The sequence below is a fragment of the Arvicanthis niloticus genome, chromosome 1, assembly GCF_011762505.2.
Source record: "Arvicanthis niloticus isolate mArvNil1 chromosome 1, mArvNil1.pat.X, whole genome shotgun sequence".
Lineage (NCBI taxonomy): Eukaryota > Metazoa > Chordata > Mammalia > Rodentia > Muridae > Arvicanthis > Arvicanthis niloticus.
This window is the reverse complement of record NC_047658.1, coordinates 135,256,650-135,274,864: the sequence shown is the minus strand read 5'-3', so window position 1 is coordinate 135,274,864 and position 18,215 is coordinate 135,256,650. Positions and strand designations below refer to the sequence as shown.

The 18,215-nt window shown below is 36.5% G+C and overlaps 1 protein-coding gene across 7 annotated transcripts in view; it reads left to right on the top strand.

Annotated features, from left to right (window-relative positions):
- Positions 1-18,215, top strand: part of Rfx3 (regulatory factor X3) — a 239,369-nt gene that overhangs the window by 175,735 nt on the left and 45,419 nt on the right. For all 7 annotated transcript variants that reach the window (XM_034523217.2, XM_076918836.1, XM_076918830.1 and 4 more), the window contains 2 exons: positions 9,657-9,778; positions 11,538-11,650. In XM_034523217.2, the coding sequence (XP_034379108.1) occupies positions 9,657-9,778; positions 11,538-11,650 (235 nt within the window). The remainder of the gene's footprint in view (positions 1-9,656; positions 9,779-11,537; positions 11,651-18,215) is intronic.

Sequence of the window (18,215 nt, the reverse complement as noted above, 5' to 3'; positions counted from 1 at the left end):
TTTTTTCCTGGTTTTTTTTTTTTTTTTTTTTTTTTTTTTTTTTGTTTGGTTTTCTTTTTGTTACTTGGTTTGTTTGTTTGTTTGTTTGTTTGTTTTTTAGATTTGGGTCTCACTATATAGTCCCAGGTATCCTGTAACTTTTATGCAGTCCAGGGTAGCCTCAAACTCTCAGAGATCCACCTGCCTCTGACTCCTAAGGGCTGGGCTTAAAGGCATATGCCACCATGCCTGGCTAGAGGCTTGTTCTTGCAATGGCACCCAGTGAATGACAGCAGTGTTCTAGCTGAGTACTCAGCCTTTGCACTGCTATACCCAAGAGGCTTCAGCTTGATGACAGAGCATATCTACTGCACACCACCCTGACAGATCATATGCACTACACGTTGTCCTGACGGGCATACATACACTGTCCTGACTGGTCATATCCACTGCACACCGTCCTGACCGGGCATATCCGCTGCATACCGTCTCTTTCCTCGAGTTTAGATGTAAGGGTCAAATTAAGAGAATTTGTTGAAATAATGAAAAATAATTATTTTTGTCATATATCTGCAATGTTTTATTTTGTAATACGAGTCAGGGTGTTTCTCTTTAGTCCTGGCTGTCCTGGAACTCTCTCTGTAGGCCATGGTAGCCTCAAACTCTGAGGAATCTGTGTGTCTCTGCTTTCTGAGTATATTTTTTTTAATATCTAGATAATTTCAAGGTTCAAATTATTCTAATGAAATTAAAATTCATAAAGAAAATGTACTCTCTTGTTAAACTACAAATAGTGTGTGGAAGGTTTAAAATATTTATTAACAGGTAGTGGTATTTAACAGTTCAGTATATTTGGATTAAATATCCCTTGATTTATTGACTGCACTTATAGTTCCATTTATAATTAAAAGTTAAGTATGTGTGTTCATTATTTTGATAATTTAAGTTTGGACATTCAGTTTTATATATCTAGTTTGAAAACTTGTTAGGATAGTAGAGACAGTTTCCATGTCTGTGCAAATCAGATGCTTCAAGGCCACCATACAGAGCATAGCCAATCATAGCATAGCCATACGCAGTGTAGCCATGCACAAGACATAAATGAAAAGGAATTATGATTGAGAAGCAGATATCACAGAGTACATATTATCCCATACTTGAGAGATGAATCCATCTTCAAACCATTTACCTAAAATGAATGATCAGAGCAGAGCCTGCTTGATTCAAAGGCAGTCGTGGGATATAGTTATTAACAAAACAAAATTACAAGTAGTCAGGGTCATGTGTTTCCTTGGGACTTCCTCATAGGTGCCGTGGCCTGTGGACCTTCAGTAAAGGGAAATGAGCTAAGGTACTTCTAGCACCCCTCATTGCTGTCCTTCTGCTGATCAGAGGCAGGAGACCAAAATGCCGTAAATTCCTCTGAAAGTAGTGTCAGGTGTGGGTAGTAAAAAGGAGAAATTTATGTAAAATAGCTTCTGTTAAAAGAAAACTACATTTGAATGAAGTGGACTTCAATTTTTAAGGAAATATACTCATGCACTGATTTCTCCCCCTAATTTAGACAACACATAAAGTAGGCTATCAAGGAGCAAAAGGAGAGGGATAATTTCCAGCACTTAAAGAAATCCATAGAAAATGTTAGCACATATATTTTAGCTATTCTTTTGTATCCTTGTTTCAGAACTGGTAGAGAGAAACCATATGCTTTTGACAGTATGCCTGACCATTCCTGATCCTGGTGTCTACTCTCAAAATATTAAAATTTATCATTTCTGAACAATTTCATGTAGTTGTCAGCTGCTTACAGAATACTAACATCACATGAACATAAACATAAGATGAACAAGGGTAGAAAGAAAAAAAATCAATTTACAAGAAGACAGTGTCTACATAGGATAGATAATTCACCATATAGCTACCATACTTGTATCAATTCTGTTCTTGAAGATACAGGTAACTTAAACATGCACTTACCAAAAAAAAAAAAAAAAAGTTCATAGCGGAGTATGGAGGCTCATGGCTGCCTTTTCTTTCTTCTTCCCTGTCCCTCATCATCTCTTTCCCTTTTCCTCTCACATGGAAGAGTGAGGCAAAAGAATTGTTCCAAGCTTGAGCACAGCATCAACCACCTATTGGGACCTTTTCCAAACATGCACATGAAATACAAGACAAAAGCACACTGTAGTGAGGATGTTTTAATTAAGGGGGAAATGTGTCATCTTTGCATTCAGATGGTTCCTTGTTAGGAAGAGGAGTCAGAAAGATAGAGCCTTTATGGTACTGAAGGAAAGACAAGAGAGTTGTTGTGGAAAGGGAGACAGCAAGGCTCTGTATACTTCAGATGTCAGGGAGGACATCCAAGGACGTTTGCAGTTAGAGCTTTCTTAATGTCAGGAGCTTAAGACAAGTGAAACAACTCTGCACGTAAAGTAGATCATACAGATTTGATTGTCGATGACGTCAGCACTTCAAGCCTCAGTTTCTTCATCCAAAAATGGAAACATCTAAAAACTATCATTTTAGAGTTCAAATGAAAAAAAATAAAATATTTTAAGCTGGAAACATTGAAGTGTTATTCTTCTTCATGGTACCTTGCTGTTATATGCACTACAGAAAACTCTTTTCTAATCCTTTGCCACTTTGTAGGAGAAGGCACCCTGAAAGTATAGTGGGTGTGGCTTGTTTCTCTGTTCTTCAAGTCTAGTAGTTCCCAGCTTTGATCAATGTTAATAGTTCATCATACTTCCCTGGACCACAAATTCTCTGGGATTATTACAAAGCTAAATTTGGAGGACTGGGTCATTCCCTTGAGGCAGGTAAGAGTGACAGAAGTCTTAAGTGAGCAACTTCTCTGATAAGTGTGTGATTTGGTCTCAGATGACATTGAGGAACCCTGATGCTGATTACTGAAGTAGTTATCATTAGTACAATACTGTAATAGCTCATGATGTCATTATCCCATGTTCCACTGAAGTCAAGAGGATTGTAAAGAACCTCTCCTCGAGCATGAACTCAAGAAATGTACACAATGTCTAATAAATAGTCATAGTCACCACCTAGAACTCTGCTAAGTGTTTATTAAACTTTATAATGCTCTTTAATCTCATTTTATATGATAGAGCACATCTGGAAATTATATTGTAATTTACTTAAAAGAAAGCCCATTTACTTGTCCTTTAGAGAAGAATCATAGCAATTTATTTTTTTCTAGACAGAGCCTTAGATGCTTTTACTTTTTGTTGACATCAGGTGGAACAGGATTGTGATTCTCTAAATAAAGAAGTGGAAGGTATATTTTTAGGATCTCTGAAACAGAAACAAAACAGAGAAACAAAAGAAACGCCACATACATTCACATACACACGTGTGCGTGCACGTGCACACAACATACACACACACACAACACACACACACACACACACACACACACACACACACACTCTATATCACGGTTCCTTGCTTCTAAGTGTGTCAACTGCTGTACTAAGAGGGCTCAGCAAAGAACTTCAGGAATTAATACTTCCCTCTTTCAGCATCACCTCCTCAGCACCTACAGGAGCACATTCAGTAAAGAACAAACGATCCACATCATTCACTCTCAGTTGAGACGACTCCATTTGAACTTACTTTGTTTTCTTTTCTTGCATTACTGCAAATGTAAACTAGTGAATAGCCAAATATTCTGAGTTACCAAGAATACAATGAAATCCTACCTTGAGTCTGCAAGGTTGATATTATGAGTCGCTTTGATGTTTAATGATATCGCAGACTCATTTACTATTCATAAATAATGGACCTTCTCACATTGACTGTTTTCTTCTGATTCATCTGTGTTTATGTCACTTGGCTCATTTCCATTATCAATCTAAGACAGTTTTTCTAAAGAGAATTACAAGACCCCAGTAAAGTTGAAAGTTCTAGCCTCTTGTTATTATTAAGTGAGCATTTTTATTTGTTCATACAAATTAGTTTTTTACTTTCATGACTCATAACTACAAATACTACCTGCCTATATAGTGGCATTGCCTTTCACTTGGCATTTTTCAGCTGTTTTGAAAGGACTTTTCCAAATGTTTCATTTGGTGTGTTGAGAACTCTGTCCAGTAATGGTGAATATGTAATGGTCTTTGCCTTCCACTGGACTTCTTCAGTGTCTGTGCTTGTGAGATTAATGACAGAATACTGTTTCTACAGTAGAACACAGCTGTTCAAGTCCCAAATAACAGCTACAGCTAACCTCATGGGGGGAGATTCCTAACAGTTTTCCAAATTTTCTTGTTAGTGACAGGTTTCAAGCATACACTCAGTTATTAAGACATCAGAGTGTCTTTCATTTCTTAATCGTTAACAGTGTTCGCTCTGATTTCCCATGGAGTTGCAAGCTGTTAAAATGATCATTTGCTCCTTGCTAATTTTGAAACCAAGAGCTATTGCTTCCTTTAATAAAATGCAGGTCTCTCCTATGAACATGCATAACTCAACAGCCCTAAGGGTCTGTGATGGGAAAACTTAACCTAGAAATAATTTGGAAAGTAAATGGGAGTAGATGGAGGATACAGTTTTCAGTACTGAAGAGTTCATTATTTCCACAGGATTTGATACACAAGTTTGGTGGTGGTGTGTTTTCAGTCAATGCCCTCTACCTTTTACAATGTAGTATTTTTATGACTATTTAATGAAGAGTAAAGAGAGGCAAAATAATCAAACATTCATCTCTTAATAATAAAAACTTTCACTAGAATTAAGATAATGTAGAGTTATTATGTTAGACAAATAAAATATTTTTAAAAACTTAAAAATATTAATTTTTATCCTTTACCTGACTAAAACATAGTGCCATACCACATTTAGTACTCAATCAATGCCTGATAAATTGATCCAATTATGTTACAACAATTTATAGTGTGATCTTAGCTGTTCATTTAAAATTTGTGTATATTATAAGAAAATTTAAAATTTATGTGGTTTTAGGGGAATGTGTGCTGTCTAATATTGGGTATATTTCTACATGTGATTAAAGGTGTCTGTTTTGTAATAAGAAGCTCCCGTGGACGAGGTCTGTACAAGCTACTCAGGAAATCTTTTAGAAGGAGTAAAGCCAACTCCAAGCCCCACTCTCAAAGACATCGTTTAGTAGATGCCGAGTAAGGCTAGGCTCTTGTGCATAACATCCTAGATACTGATGATAAACTTCAGAATGACCAATAAATATCATCCTTAGCCATCTCTTCAAGTAAGAATCAGCAATCATGAGTATTTGTTTAGCTTCTGTTGAGTGTGACTGTCTTGGTGCTCCTGCTTTGGGGAAACCCAGACAACTAAGGTAATTGATCTATATTTCCTTAGAATCAAGAAAATGAACTGGACTTCCTGAATACAAAATTTCCAACTTTGGGGATGTCTTCCAAGGACTGACTAATGCCAGACAGTAATACAGTGAATATGTGACTGTGTGGTTATTGCTTTAGACACAGCATAGAGAGCAAAAGTTAGTATTTCAGAGGTGTTCTTTATGTGTCCTTGCTCACAAGAGCCCTCTTGGCCATGAGCCATCTTCCATTCATCACTGACACAAACCTCTCCCAGAATTTGTTCCCAGACCTTTTAGCCTAAGGCTCAAAAATTTCTGGCTTAGGAAGTACATGCTGACTAGAGCCTGATATACCTGTCTCCTGAGAGGCTCTGTCAGAGGCATATGCTCGAAGCTAACCATTGAGCTGACCATGGGGTCCCCAATGGAGGAGGTAAGCGAGAAAACTGAAGGGGCTGAAGGGGTTTGTGGCCCCATAGGAAGAGTGACAATACCAACCAACCAGAGCTCCCAGGGTCTAAACCACCAGCCTGGGAGCACATAGGGAGGGACCCATGGCTCCAGCTGTATATGTAGTAAGGATGGCCTTATCAGGCCATTGGTAGGAGAGGAGGTCCTTGGTCCCGTGAAGGCTGGATGCCCCAGTGTTGGGGAACTCAAGAGTGGTGTGGGTGGATGAGTGGAGGTACATCCTTATGGAAGTAGCAGGAGGGGGGGATGGGATAATGGGTTTATGGCAGGGGGGAGGAAATGGGAAAAGAGGATAACAGCTGAAATGTAAATAAAAATCCAATAAAAAATTGCCAGTGAAGTTGGGTTTTTCAGCTACATATTTTAGCATGGATGGAAGCTCTGGGAGGAGCTGGTATGGGGATGAGGGATGGATTTGATCAAACACTTTGTACCTACATATTAACTTCTTGGAGAATAAAAAGAAATTAGCTTTCAAAAAAATTCTGGCTTATACCATTTGTATTACTACCAAAGATAAGTACATGAAAGACATTCTTGCTTGTCTTTCAACCCACTGTTTATTCTGCCATTGTTACTGTTCTAATTATAATGAAAATGCTCATTTCCTAGTTCTGTATTTTCTGGGTTTCCTGTTTTTTCTAAGTATTGACTCAAAGTATTTTTAGAATATTTTTGTATAACTCTTTTCCTCCCATAAGCTCCTTTTCATGTTTTATATCTCCCACATAATATTGTACACCTAATTAGTGCTTCTAGTTCAATAGTATTATTATTACAGTCGTGTGTTAATTGTAACTCATTGTGGTTTGATTGCATATTTTAAGATGTAATGCCCCTTTCTTTTAGAGTCTTCCACTGCCTATGATATTGGCCAACTCTGTCTTTCCAAGGGAGCAAATAATTTTGCTTTTAAGTGAGAGATTTGCTGAACCCTTTGTGAAGGTAGACTACTGTGTATCGCATGTATACTTAGAAAATGTGCAATCTAAGAGTAATAGCTATCGTTTCTTTTCAGGTTAAATTTCACTTACTCTTCATATTCATGTCAATAAGACCCAGTGCTGCCTAGAATAAAAAGAACATGATAAAAAATAGCTAGAGAAAATCATAGACACTGCATAAACCAATACTAAAACTTAATAACTGAATCTATAGGAAATATTGCCAGATTAAATCATTCAAATTTAACCATTTCATCTAAGATAATACATTTAACCATGAGTAAACATTGTTAAAGAAATTTCCTATTTTATTATTAATATGATTTTTGTGTCTAAAAAATTTCAGCTAAAATCAGATTAAACCTTGAACGAATCAATGAGGAAACAAAACTTTCCTCATGAAATCATTCAAGTCTGCTACACAAAACAGCCAACCCACTACTGCCCACACAGGCATACAGCACACCTGTCAGGAAAAGCTTCTCAACTCTCTCATGACCTGCTGGGAAGACCAGCATCAGAAGTGGCAGTCTTGGAGCATCACAGTACCAGTGCTTTTCCTGATTCTGAGTATGGCCACAGGCTGACGTTTTCTCTTCTGTCATTAGAGAACGGCAACCGAAATTCTGTTCTTAAGGGAGATATCACTGAAGCTCTATGAAGGATCATGTTTGCTCTGCCCCATTTCATCCTCTGTCCCCTCACTTTCTTGTTCAATTATTGAATCATTTCTTCAAGCCATCTAAAAATTGCTCATATGGTGTTCACTAGGTCCAATCATGTACTACCTTTTGACTGAATGGAAACATCTTTTCAATGTATTCTTTTCATGTGTTAGGGGCTTTGACATTCATAATGACCACGTATCAGTTGATTTAAGGAGTTAGCATAAGGGTGAAACTCCTCAGTGAAAATACTAAGTTCCTTTTTTAAAAAATTAGTACAGTTAGAAATGGAGGGATGGAAAGATAAACACTTTAATGCTAGATATTAAGCTTTATGATCTTTGTTTCTTGTGCATTTTTATTACAATTCTTTATTTTCATTACCCTCATTTTGCATAGTATTTGGTACTTTGTGACATAAGAAACAAGAAAAAACCTATAATAAAACATATATAAAACATATATAAAACACAAACTTTCAGCAGCAATTTCTATCATCAGGGATAGTAATGATTAACATATCCTTCTAAAACTTTCTCAGTTTGTAGATCATTGTCAAAACTAACAAAGCCTCATTTGTTAGCAAAACCATATTGATCCCTCTTTTTTAAAATTTATTCTTTTTTTGTTTATTACATCCCAACTACAATCCACCAACCCCTTCCATTTCCCCCGATCCACCCTCTTCACCTCTTCTCAGAAAAGCGCAGGCCTTCCAGGAACATCAACCAAATATGGCATAACAAGTTGCAATAAGACCAGGCACATGTTCCACATCAAAGCTGGAAGAAGCAACCCAGTAGGAGTAAAAGGGTCCCCAAGGCAGACAAAAGTCAGAGACAGTCCTTGCTCACACTGTTAGGAATCTCACAAAAACACCAAACTACATACCCATAACGAAATATATATGCAGAGGAACTAGGTTTTAGACCCATAGGTTTTGTGCGTGCGTGTGTGTAAGTGTGTGTGTGTATTTGTGTGTGTTTGTTTAATATGGGAAATAAAAAAAATGTACATTCTGAGCAAAAGAAAAAAATACATAACCAATGCATATATAGTCTGTGCTTGCTTGTCTGGGAGATTTGCAGCAGCTCCTGGAGGCCCATGCTAATGTTTGTGGTGGTGTGGAAGTGCTAATGGTGGTGATAGTGGCGCTGCTAGTAGTGCTGGTGGTAAGGATGGTGTGGTGTTGTGGCGATGTTTGTGCTGCTGGTGCTAATACTGGTGGTAGTACTGGTGCTGATGCTGGCGGTGCTGACGCTTGTGCTGGTGGTGTAATACTTGTGATGGTGGCAATGATGGTGCTCTGGTGGTGTTGGGATGATGCTGGTGCTTGTAGTAATGGTGGTGATGGTAGTGCTGCTGGTAGTAAAGGTGGTGTGGTGATGGTTGTGCTGGTGGTGTGGTGCTGGTAGGATAGTGATGGGATGGTTGCGATGTTTGACCTCCAAGAAGTCTGTTCCTTAGCCACTGTAGCACATTTTCATTATTTTATTAGCAAAGAATGTACATACAGTTTAGAAGTAGACCCTACAAGTTAAGTTCTCTGACTTTGATTACTTTTTATACATATGATAATTTTCCCTGTTCTTCAGGGCAACCCAGGGCCTTGTGCTTGCTAGTCAAGTGTCCCAACACTGAGAGCTAAACCCTACCCTAAGTTCTCTAACATCTAATTAGGTAAACTAGGTTTATAGACAACTTCTTGTTTGGTTGCGTACTAGAGCTTCTGGCCTTTGTATGTGTAGTTGTTAAGAGTCAAGGGAGATGACTATGTTAAGATGCATACGAGGCTTTAGGAACTGCAAAGAGCAGGATCATGAGATTTTTAGATGGATCCTATTTTAAATCTATTAACTGAAAGCCCTCCATTGACATTTCTTTGCAAACTCTTTGATCTTGGTTTAGAATGAAGTTCCAATGTATTTGTATGTTGCACCTTGAGCCAGTGGCCACTGCAAGTTATATTCATAACATGTACTACAACTAGTACATGCATCTTTGCCTCTGCTGTCCAAAGAAATGCCTTACAATTATTTCATTCTTACATCAATTTCTGGACTTTCACAGATGAATTTCTTTCTGATTGCCCTTCCCTTTTTCATTTCACAATTGGGAAAAATGTCTATACAGAACTTCATGAGTGTATGAAGAAGAAACATTCAACAACTATCTTGACATTAATGGAACTAGATTAAAACTGAACGCCTTAAAAGTTTGGGTAGTGTAATAAAGCAAGGAATAATTTGGTTTGTTTGTCTGTTTCCCGTCTAATATTTTTAGGTACAAGCCTATGCAGAAAGTGGATGGGGTTGCAGATGGTTTCACAGGAAGTGGCCAACAGACAGGCACATCTGTTGAGCAAACTGTAATTGCCCAAAGTCAACATCATCAACAGTTTTTAGGTATGTTAAGGTGTAATGCATATTAGTTGCTATTAGGATTTTGAAGAGAACAATAGTAGTCTCTTTTCTGAGTAGAATGTCATCAGATGTTAACTCCATATAAAGGGGGAGGTGATTTGATGCTGAAACTATGACATTAAATGATAGTTCTGGTTCATCTCTTTTGAAATATTAAGCTATATGGAATCTTGAATGCATTTGCCTTAAAATCTCAGTGCTTTGAAATCAAGTGTTTTCAAGAGTTTATATTACAGTTGGCTTCTGTGATCAAAATCATGTTGTGTATTTACTTCAGAAATAATGTCAAGTCCAAAAGAATTCTCATTTCCTGCATACAGAGTTGCATATCTATATGTTAGAAAAATTATTTATTCTTTTTAAATTAAATGCAGTGCTTCCTATTTTTTATAATTTTATAGAAAGTCTATACATTTCTCACTGAAAGTGTTTACAAGTAGAATTTGAACACTTGGATATTTATGCTAGAGCTCAGGAACGAAAGTGGCAGTTCAGTTGACAGCTATTCCATAGATGAGGATACATGGTCTCCAAGCAGTGGGTCAAGATAAAGAGATGCCATCAGAGTGTATGTGTATACATATGTATGTGTTTGTGTGTCTGTGTGCATATATGTGTGTCTGTGTGTGTACATGTGTATATGTGTCTGTGTGTATATATGTGTGCATGTGTGTTTTCTTGTGTATGCATGTGTGTCTGTGTGTGTATGTGTGCATGTATGTCTGATGTGTGTATGTGTGTGTGCGCGTGTGCATGGGGGTGTGTTTATGTGAGTTGCTAACAGAAACAGCAGGAATAGACTTTCAAGTTAGAAAACTTCTGAGCTTGAAACTGTTAAGGCAGCATTTTCTAAACCAAAGTGCTCAGATGTAACATAGTTGCCCATTGAGCTTTAAAACAATATTACTTTTTATTTTGTAGTTGTAATTAGCTTTGATATTCAAGGAATGCAAAACATCTTATATTTCCTAAAGCTTAAAAATGAATACCGTTCTTCATTTAATTTTGAATTCATGGTAAAGAACATACCATAGTACATTTCTAATTGTCCAGGACTAATGAGAAAAAAGAAAGAATGTGTGCTTTGTAAATTACAGTGTCATCAAGAGAGGGCTAAATGAGGTTTCTGTACAACAGCAATTGAATGTAGAAGTGTGTGGGGAAGGTAGTCACCAGAAGAGCAGGTTGGTGTAGGTGCCATCCTCAGAAGACTTGTGCTGCAGTCACTGACACCATGTTCATATTTTGAGACATGATTTGATTACAGGATAGCATCATCCGTCACATCAAATTAATGTTTTTAATTTAATGTTAGTTTTGTACTTTGGGCTGTTAGTTTTATAGCTTTTGTCTTATGTTTATTTAAAAGATATGAGCATAATGAGTTTAAGGCTGTGTTTATTTTTATATAGTTGGATAGCATAATAATAAAAATACTAAAATTCCTACTGGCAAGCTCAGGTGGTTTTTCTTTTACTAAGAGCCTATCCAATGCCCATTTTAATTAGAGTCAAGCTTAGTTCATACAAAATTCACAAGTATACTCCATTCATTCTTGCATTATATGCAGAAAATGTTACTAAGTCTGGCTAGAAAATATTAATTTGAAAGTCAGTGATCTTTGGCCCTTTGATCTCTACATTTTCTTTTCTTTTCTTTTTAGTCTGAAAATTTTGCTCATTAATCTGTAATTGACACCATCCACAATAGCTTTTTTTCTGTTGTGTTGTCATGGTAACAGATGCATCTCGAGCACTTCCAGAGTTTGGAGAAGTTGAAATCTCTTCTCTGCCAGATGGTACTACCTTTGAGGATATCAAGTCACTACAGAGTCTTTATCGAGAGCACTGTGAGGTAAGACTTTCAAGCATAGTCTGAACACACGCTAAGTTTTGCCACCTAACTTGTTAAGACAAAATAATCAAGTTTTTTCCCTAGAGAACAGATTAGTTAGTACTAGCTATTTTGAGCATTTCTTTGAACACTAATAAAAAATCCTTCTTTCTTGTCTCAGTGAAGGGTAAGAGTGAGAACCCATTTTATTCTCTTAAACTGATCATTGTATCTTTCTCTCTCTCTCTCTCTCTCTCTCTCTCTCTCTCTCTCTCTCTCTCTCTTTCTCTCTCTCTTGTTGTTGGTTTTTGTTGTTGTTGTTGTTGTTGTTTGAGACAGGGTTTCTCTGTGTAGCCCTGGCTGTCCTGGAACTCATTCTGTATCATTCTGTAGACCAGGCTGGCCTCAAACTCAGAAATCCGCCTGCCTCTGTCTCCCAAGTGCTGGAATTAAAGGCATGTGCCACCACTGCCTGGCTATATCTCTTGCTATAGCAATTCTACTTCTGAAGTTTCTCTCTGTCCTACAGAAATACTTACATATGGGTAACACATCAAATGCACAATGGTTTATTGCATTATTCTTTTGATCAAAGAGATTACTTATAGCTTCAATATCTAATTGTGAGAGAGATTAAGTCTGATATAATCTATAGGTCAAATTACTATGTGCATAGTATTGAAAGCAATGAGTGAACTAAAATGATATGAGCTCTAGGGTTTAATGTTAAAGCAAAAATGGAGAAAACTTATATAATATGTTGGCCTTTGAGTGAAAGAGACCTTACAAAAATATCTCTTCATAAGAAAAACTAAGAAAATAATATAATAATATCTATGATGGTTTGAATTACTTCATACTCTTGGGTACTTAAACACTTGGCCCCAGTTGGCTGTGGTGTTTAGGGAATCTTAGAAATTGGCCTTACAGTGGAGGAGGGCTTGGAGAGTTTAAATATTTGTGTCATTTCAAGTTTGACCCTTCTACTTTGTGACTATGGTTCAAGATGTGAACCCTTCACTTTCTATTCCTGCTTCCATACTGTGGGACTCTAATCATCTGGAACCACTATCTCAAATAGACTTTTTCTTCTATAAGTTGTCTTGGTTATGGTGTCTAATCACAACAGAAAAATAACTAATAAAGAAATTGGTTCCAGAGAATAGGTTATTGCTGTGAAGAACCTGACCATGTTGGTTTCTGGAGGAACATGGAAAACTATGGAACTTTGGATAAGACCACTGGTTAAAGCTTCAAATAGTGCTTAATGGGGCCAATCTAGTAAAAGCTTAGAAGACAGTAGTACAGAAAGCTATGTGGACTGTCGAGGTGTAGCTAAAGATGTTTCAGAGTTTAACAGTATTAGCGAGTGGACTATAGATTGTTCCTGTGATATTTGGGCATAGAATTGACTGCTTTCTGCCCATGCCCTAAGAACTTGCCTGAGGGTAGATTTGAAAGTAATGAACTCATTTTATTAGCAGAAGAGATTGCAACACAGCTCAGTATCAACTCAATCTCATATTTATTTGTAACAACTCCTAAACAGTTCTACAATGAAAAAGAATAAAGGATGCAGAAACAAATACACAAATCACAGAGACCAAAGGATTCTGATAAGCTTAGTGTTGTTGACAAGGCTTGTACTGTAAGAGACACTGCAGTTGTTAAGGAGATTGGGGCCTTTAGGATATTCAGAACTGCAGTCCAATAAACGGATAGTGCTCTCAGGGCAAGATCTCATCTAGCTAAGCTACCAGCTTGTCCAGAAAGCATAAGGTGTTTTCTTGGGCCCCTGGAAAGCAACCTCAGGCAAAAGCTGCTGCTCTTGCAGATCAAGGGGTCAAGGTACATCCCAAGCCAACAGCCCAACTTTAAATGTTGTCAATGTCGGGATGGTTTGTGATGTCATGAGAGATGAAGAGGTTGCGGAATCTTCCTGTGTTCACATTGTTGTCGAGGCCAAGTAAATGTGGTAGGGCAGTCCCTATCTAGAGGTTCTGAGAGGGAAGTGGCCTTGAAAGGTCATTGTTTGAAACTGTGTAAATGAACCCTGCCTTGGAGTGGATACCCTAAAATGTTGGAAATGGCAGGTTTATGAGACCCCTGTGAAAGATAGCTGCAATTCAGGTGTGGAACCAGCCCAAGAGAGGACACAGGTAATAGAGTTGGAGGGGCAGAGATATCTAAGCCTTTGTACATCAGTTAGTGACATTAGAGAATGTGATGTTTGCTCTGCTATTTTTCAGTCATGATTTGATACAGTATTATCTTGGTATTACCCTTATTCTTCCTTTTGGAATAGTGATATATATTCTGTGCCCTTACATGTTAGAAGTGTGTCATTTTGATTTTACAAGGGGATACAATTAAGAGATTGCTTTGAATCTCAGAAGAGACTCTGGGCTTGAACTTTTGAGCAATGTTGTGACTGAAAAACTATGAGAACTTGAAAAATTCAACTAAATATATTTTGCTTTATGATATGGCTGTGCTATTATGAGGGTGAGGAAGTGAATTTGAGTGAGATGTGCCATGTAGTCTTGTGCATTTGGACACTTGGTCCCAGTTAGTGGTGCTATCTGGGGAAGCTTAGGGGGTGTAGTCTTCCTAGAGAATCTCTGTCACTGGAGATGGGCCTTAAGAGTTTAAAGGCCCCGGTATTTTTTTTTTTCTGGTTTGCTCTTCCTGTTTTGTGCTTGCAATGCAAAATGAGCCCTTTCCTTATTGCTCCTGCCACCATGCTTGGTTCCACCATTGCGGGCTCTAGCGCTCTGGAACAGTAAGCCCAAACGAGCTTTCTTCTGTAAGTTGTCTTGACCATGGTGTCTCATCACAGCAATAGAGAAGCAACTAATGCAACACTTTATACTGTCATCTTCAGGAGAGTCAGTTCTTAAATGGACCCTTTTCAATACCACAAATGTGTGGTTCTATTAAAAACAATGTAAAAATATTTAATAAGTTCTTTTGGTCTTCTCTTGGGGAATTCTTTAGACTGACTTTAGAATTCAAGTAACTATTTTAGGAGTATTTACAGTGTGCCCGCAATTTAAGGATTACCCTGTGATTTCTAGAAAATCCCTTCTGTGTGTTGACAGTGAAAGATGAAGTAGGAAGTTAAAGCATGCATAGATTGTTTGAGGGTGTGGTTACATAGGGTTGTCTTGGTGTTTTATAACTACTCCTACTCTCTCATTCATGTCAGAGCTATGACATTGTCTAGGAGGAGGGCTTTCTCCATTCCAGTACATTAATGTATCTTAAATTTACCTGGTAGAAAGGATATATATACATATATATGTGTGTATATATATATATACATATATATATATAGGATTTACCTGGTAGAAAGGAGATATATATATACACACATATATATGTGTATATATATATGTGTGTATATATATATACATATATATATATAGGATTTACCTGGTAGAAAGGAGATATATATATATGCTTATATATATTATATATTTATTTAACTATATATATAATTATATATATTATATATTTTATATATTTATTTAAATATATTGATAATATAAATATATTAAATAATATATATTTAAATATCTTATATATATTTTATTTATATGTAAATATATAATACATATATATGACTAAATAATTATAGGAGCTAACTATATATATATAGTTTTCTTAAGTGATTTTCAATTTTAAGTACCTTGATCCTAGGAGTATTTGTGGTCTGCCTACAAATTTCAGAGTAGCCTGTGATTTCTAGTCAACTCCTCCTGACAGTTGACAGTGAAGGATAAAATAAGAAGTTTCAGCTTAAAGCATGTATAGATTTTTTTCCCTTGGTCCAGTAATAAGATTGCTTGAGTGAACCCAAGTGCTCGTCAGAGATGCTAGGTTATTGACAACCAGGGACAAGCCCTCTCCTTATCAACATCTTGCTGGATTGAGTGTTCTCCAACCCGCCTTACTTATTTCCAACACTTCTGGCATCGTATAAGCCACCTAGTATTCGTTTCCCATTGGTATTTTCCTGAGTATTGGGGGTGTTTCTAGATCATCTTTATATACATGAGAAAAATTTACAACTATTGTATTCAATGAAAAAACTCCTCAGTTATCGGTATTCAGATTAACCTGCCTGTAAGTAGCTTAGCTTATACAAATATAATTCAGATTTTTTGTGTGACTCATGTTTACTCAGAGTATAAATTGGAGTATAATTATTTACATCACTAAAGAGTATACAGTGAGATTATTCTAAGTAGCCTCCAATAAGATTAAAATAGTCTTTAGATTATAAAATCTTCATGAAAATTCCTGTTGTAATGAAGAAATATACTTTATGTAAAGAGATGGGGTGCTCATCATTTATCTGTGTAGGATATGACAATCCACACAATGAACCCCACTTGTATCTAACTTATCAATGCTCATTCCATCTCTCATGGAACAGAGTGGTGTATTTAGAAAACAAAATTCTAATTTTAGTTTCTGTTACACTTCAAATTTTTAAATAAAGCTGCCTGGATCTCAGATTGAATCCTGTAGTCATTTGTCATAAACCAGTAGACTATAGACTATTTTAATTTTTACTTGCCTAAATATTACAAAGCTGCCTTATATGAGGCTAGTGTGGCAAAGGTCATTGGAGATTAATTAGAACATACTCAATGTATGATGCACTAAAATTTTTGCCATATTTTACTTCACATTTTCTATGGTTTATTTTTTAAGGAAAGATTATGCTATTTGGAATTCTTGTAATATATTTATCAAGGTATTTTTAAGACATGTCATGGAATATGCCTAAGCTGTAGTTGTAAGAACTTTCTTCTCAAGAAGGTTTTGATTTTTCCATATGTTTACTTTGTTTTCAGAGCAAGCCTTTTGTGTTTTTTTTATCGTACTCAAAGTTTTATAATTAGATTACTTCGTTTTCACTATCTGACAATGTGTAGCATTCCCTGCTAGTTCTCAGAACATGTCTTCCACACACATGCTTAATGTCTGAGTTAGCCTCGGGGTGTTCTCTCTCACATCCTTCAAGCCAGACCATTATACGTGGCACATATGCTAGAATTATGAAGTTACAGTTTACTTTTTCCTAAAAATGTTATCCTCATTTTCTCCACCTTTTGTGGACTTTAATAGATTCTGATAGACATCTTCTCAGTCCTCAGTTATTGATGGTATCAAACCCATTTTACTGACTTACACTGTGTATACTTCAGCCTTTTAACATAATCACAGAATAAGATTTTCTTTGGCTTCATGTTTGACATTATCTGAAGGTTCTATTACAAAGTGGTTTCAGTGGCATACTAAAATTAAATGTTCTCATCAAAAGTTAGTAGAGGAAGTGACAGTTACTAACATCAACAGAAGAAAATGGAATCTTGATACACCTGGAAAATGGTTCTAGAAACTAAATTTAAATTAAAACTTAAGGCAAGGACCCCATAGTTTGAAACCATAATTAAAGCTAATCTATATTTAAGAAGTATAAGTAAAACTGTATGCTCTGGTGGGGATTTCACGTTATTATATAGCCAAATACGACTTTGTGGACATCCCTTTTCATCCCAGAAAGGTATCAGTACTTCTACCTGGTGAGAACCCATGATCAACACCCTTGGAAGTCTTAGCTCAATCTTATCCCTCATCTTCCACACGAGTAACTGATCACTCTTAACCCCCACCTTCTTGGATGGCCAGTGGTCATCCACCTAAAGATACAGATGTTTGGAACTCGTTGTCCTTCCTGGTCTGGAGTAGGCAGTGGTGTGTGTATGTGTGTGTATGTGCGTGTGTGCGTGCGTGTGTGTGTGTGTGTGTGTGTGTGTGTGTGTGTGTGTGTGTGTAAAACAGTTTCAGTTGTCAACTTGTCAAGTTATCTAGCATTATCCTGGAAGAGAGTCTCAACAAGGGATTATTTAGATCAGGTTAGCCTGTGGGCATGTCTGTGTGGGAATGTCCTGATTACATTAGCTTGGATTTGATATGTAATGTAACATGGAAGCAATATAAAATATTAATTACTTTCACATTTAATAGGTTTTTAATGTTATGTTTTATTTTAAAATAGAATATGAAGATTATAAGCAGATTATTAATTTTCATTTCTTTTCCCAAGCCTTTGAAATGTCATTAAAGAAATGTCATTAAAGAAATACATGTCATTAAAGAAATACAATACATAAACTATTTATCAGTGATTGCATCATCTTTTCTATGTTTGGAATGTAATTTATATCACCAAAAGAGAAAAGAATAAGAATAAAATATTAACTTTTACTAATTTTTTTCAATTTTTTTATAATCTGAAGTATACAAAATTCAGTTGATTACTAGTCTATGTTAGGTTTTTTGTTTGTCTGTTTATTTTGTATTTTGTTTTTTGTTTTTCTATTGCTGTAATAGAACACCAGGACTTGAAAACCTTCAGAAGAGTTGATTTGGTTTATGGTCCCCAAGGGGACTGTCATGGCAGGGAGACATGGCAGTTAGTAGAGGCAGAGCAGCATGAACAAGAAGCTAAAGGTCTATATCTTGAATCACAAGCACAAAACAGAGAGAACTTGAAACAGCACAAATTTTT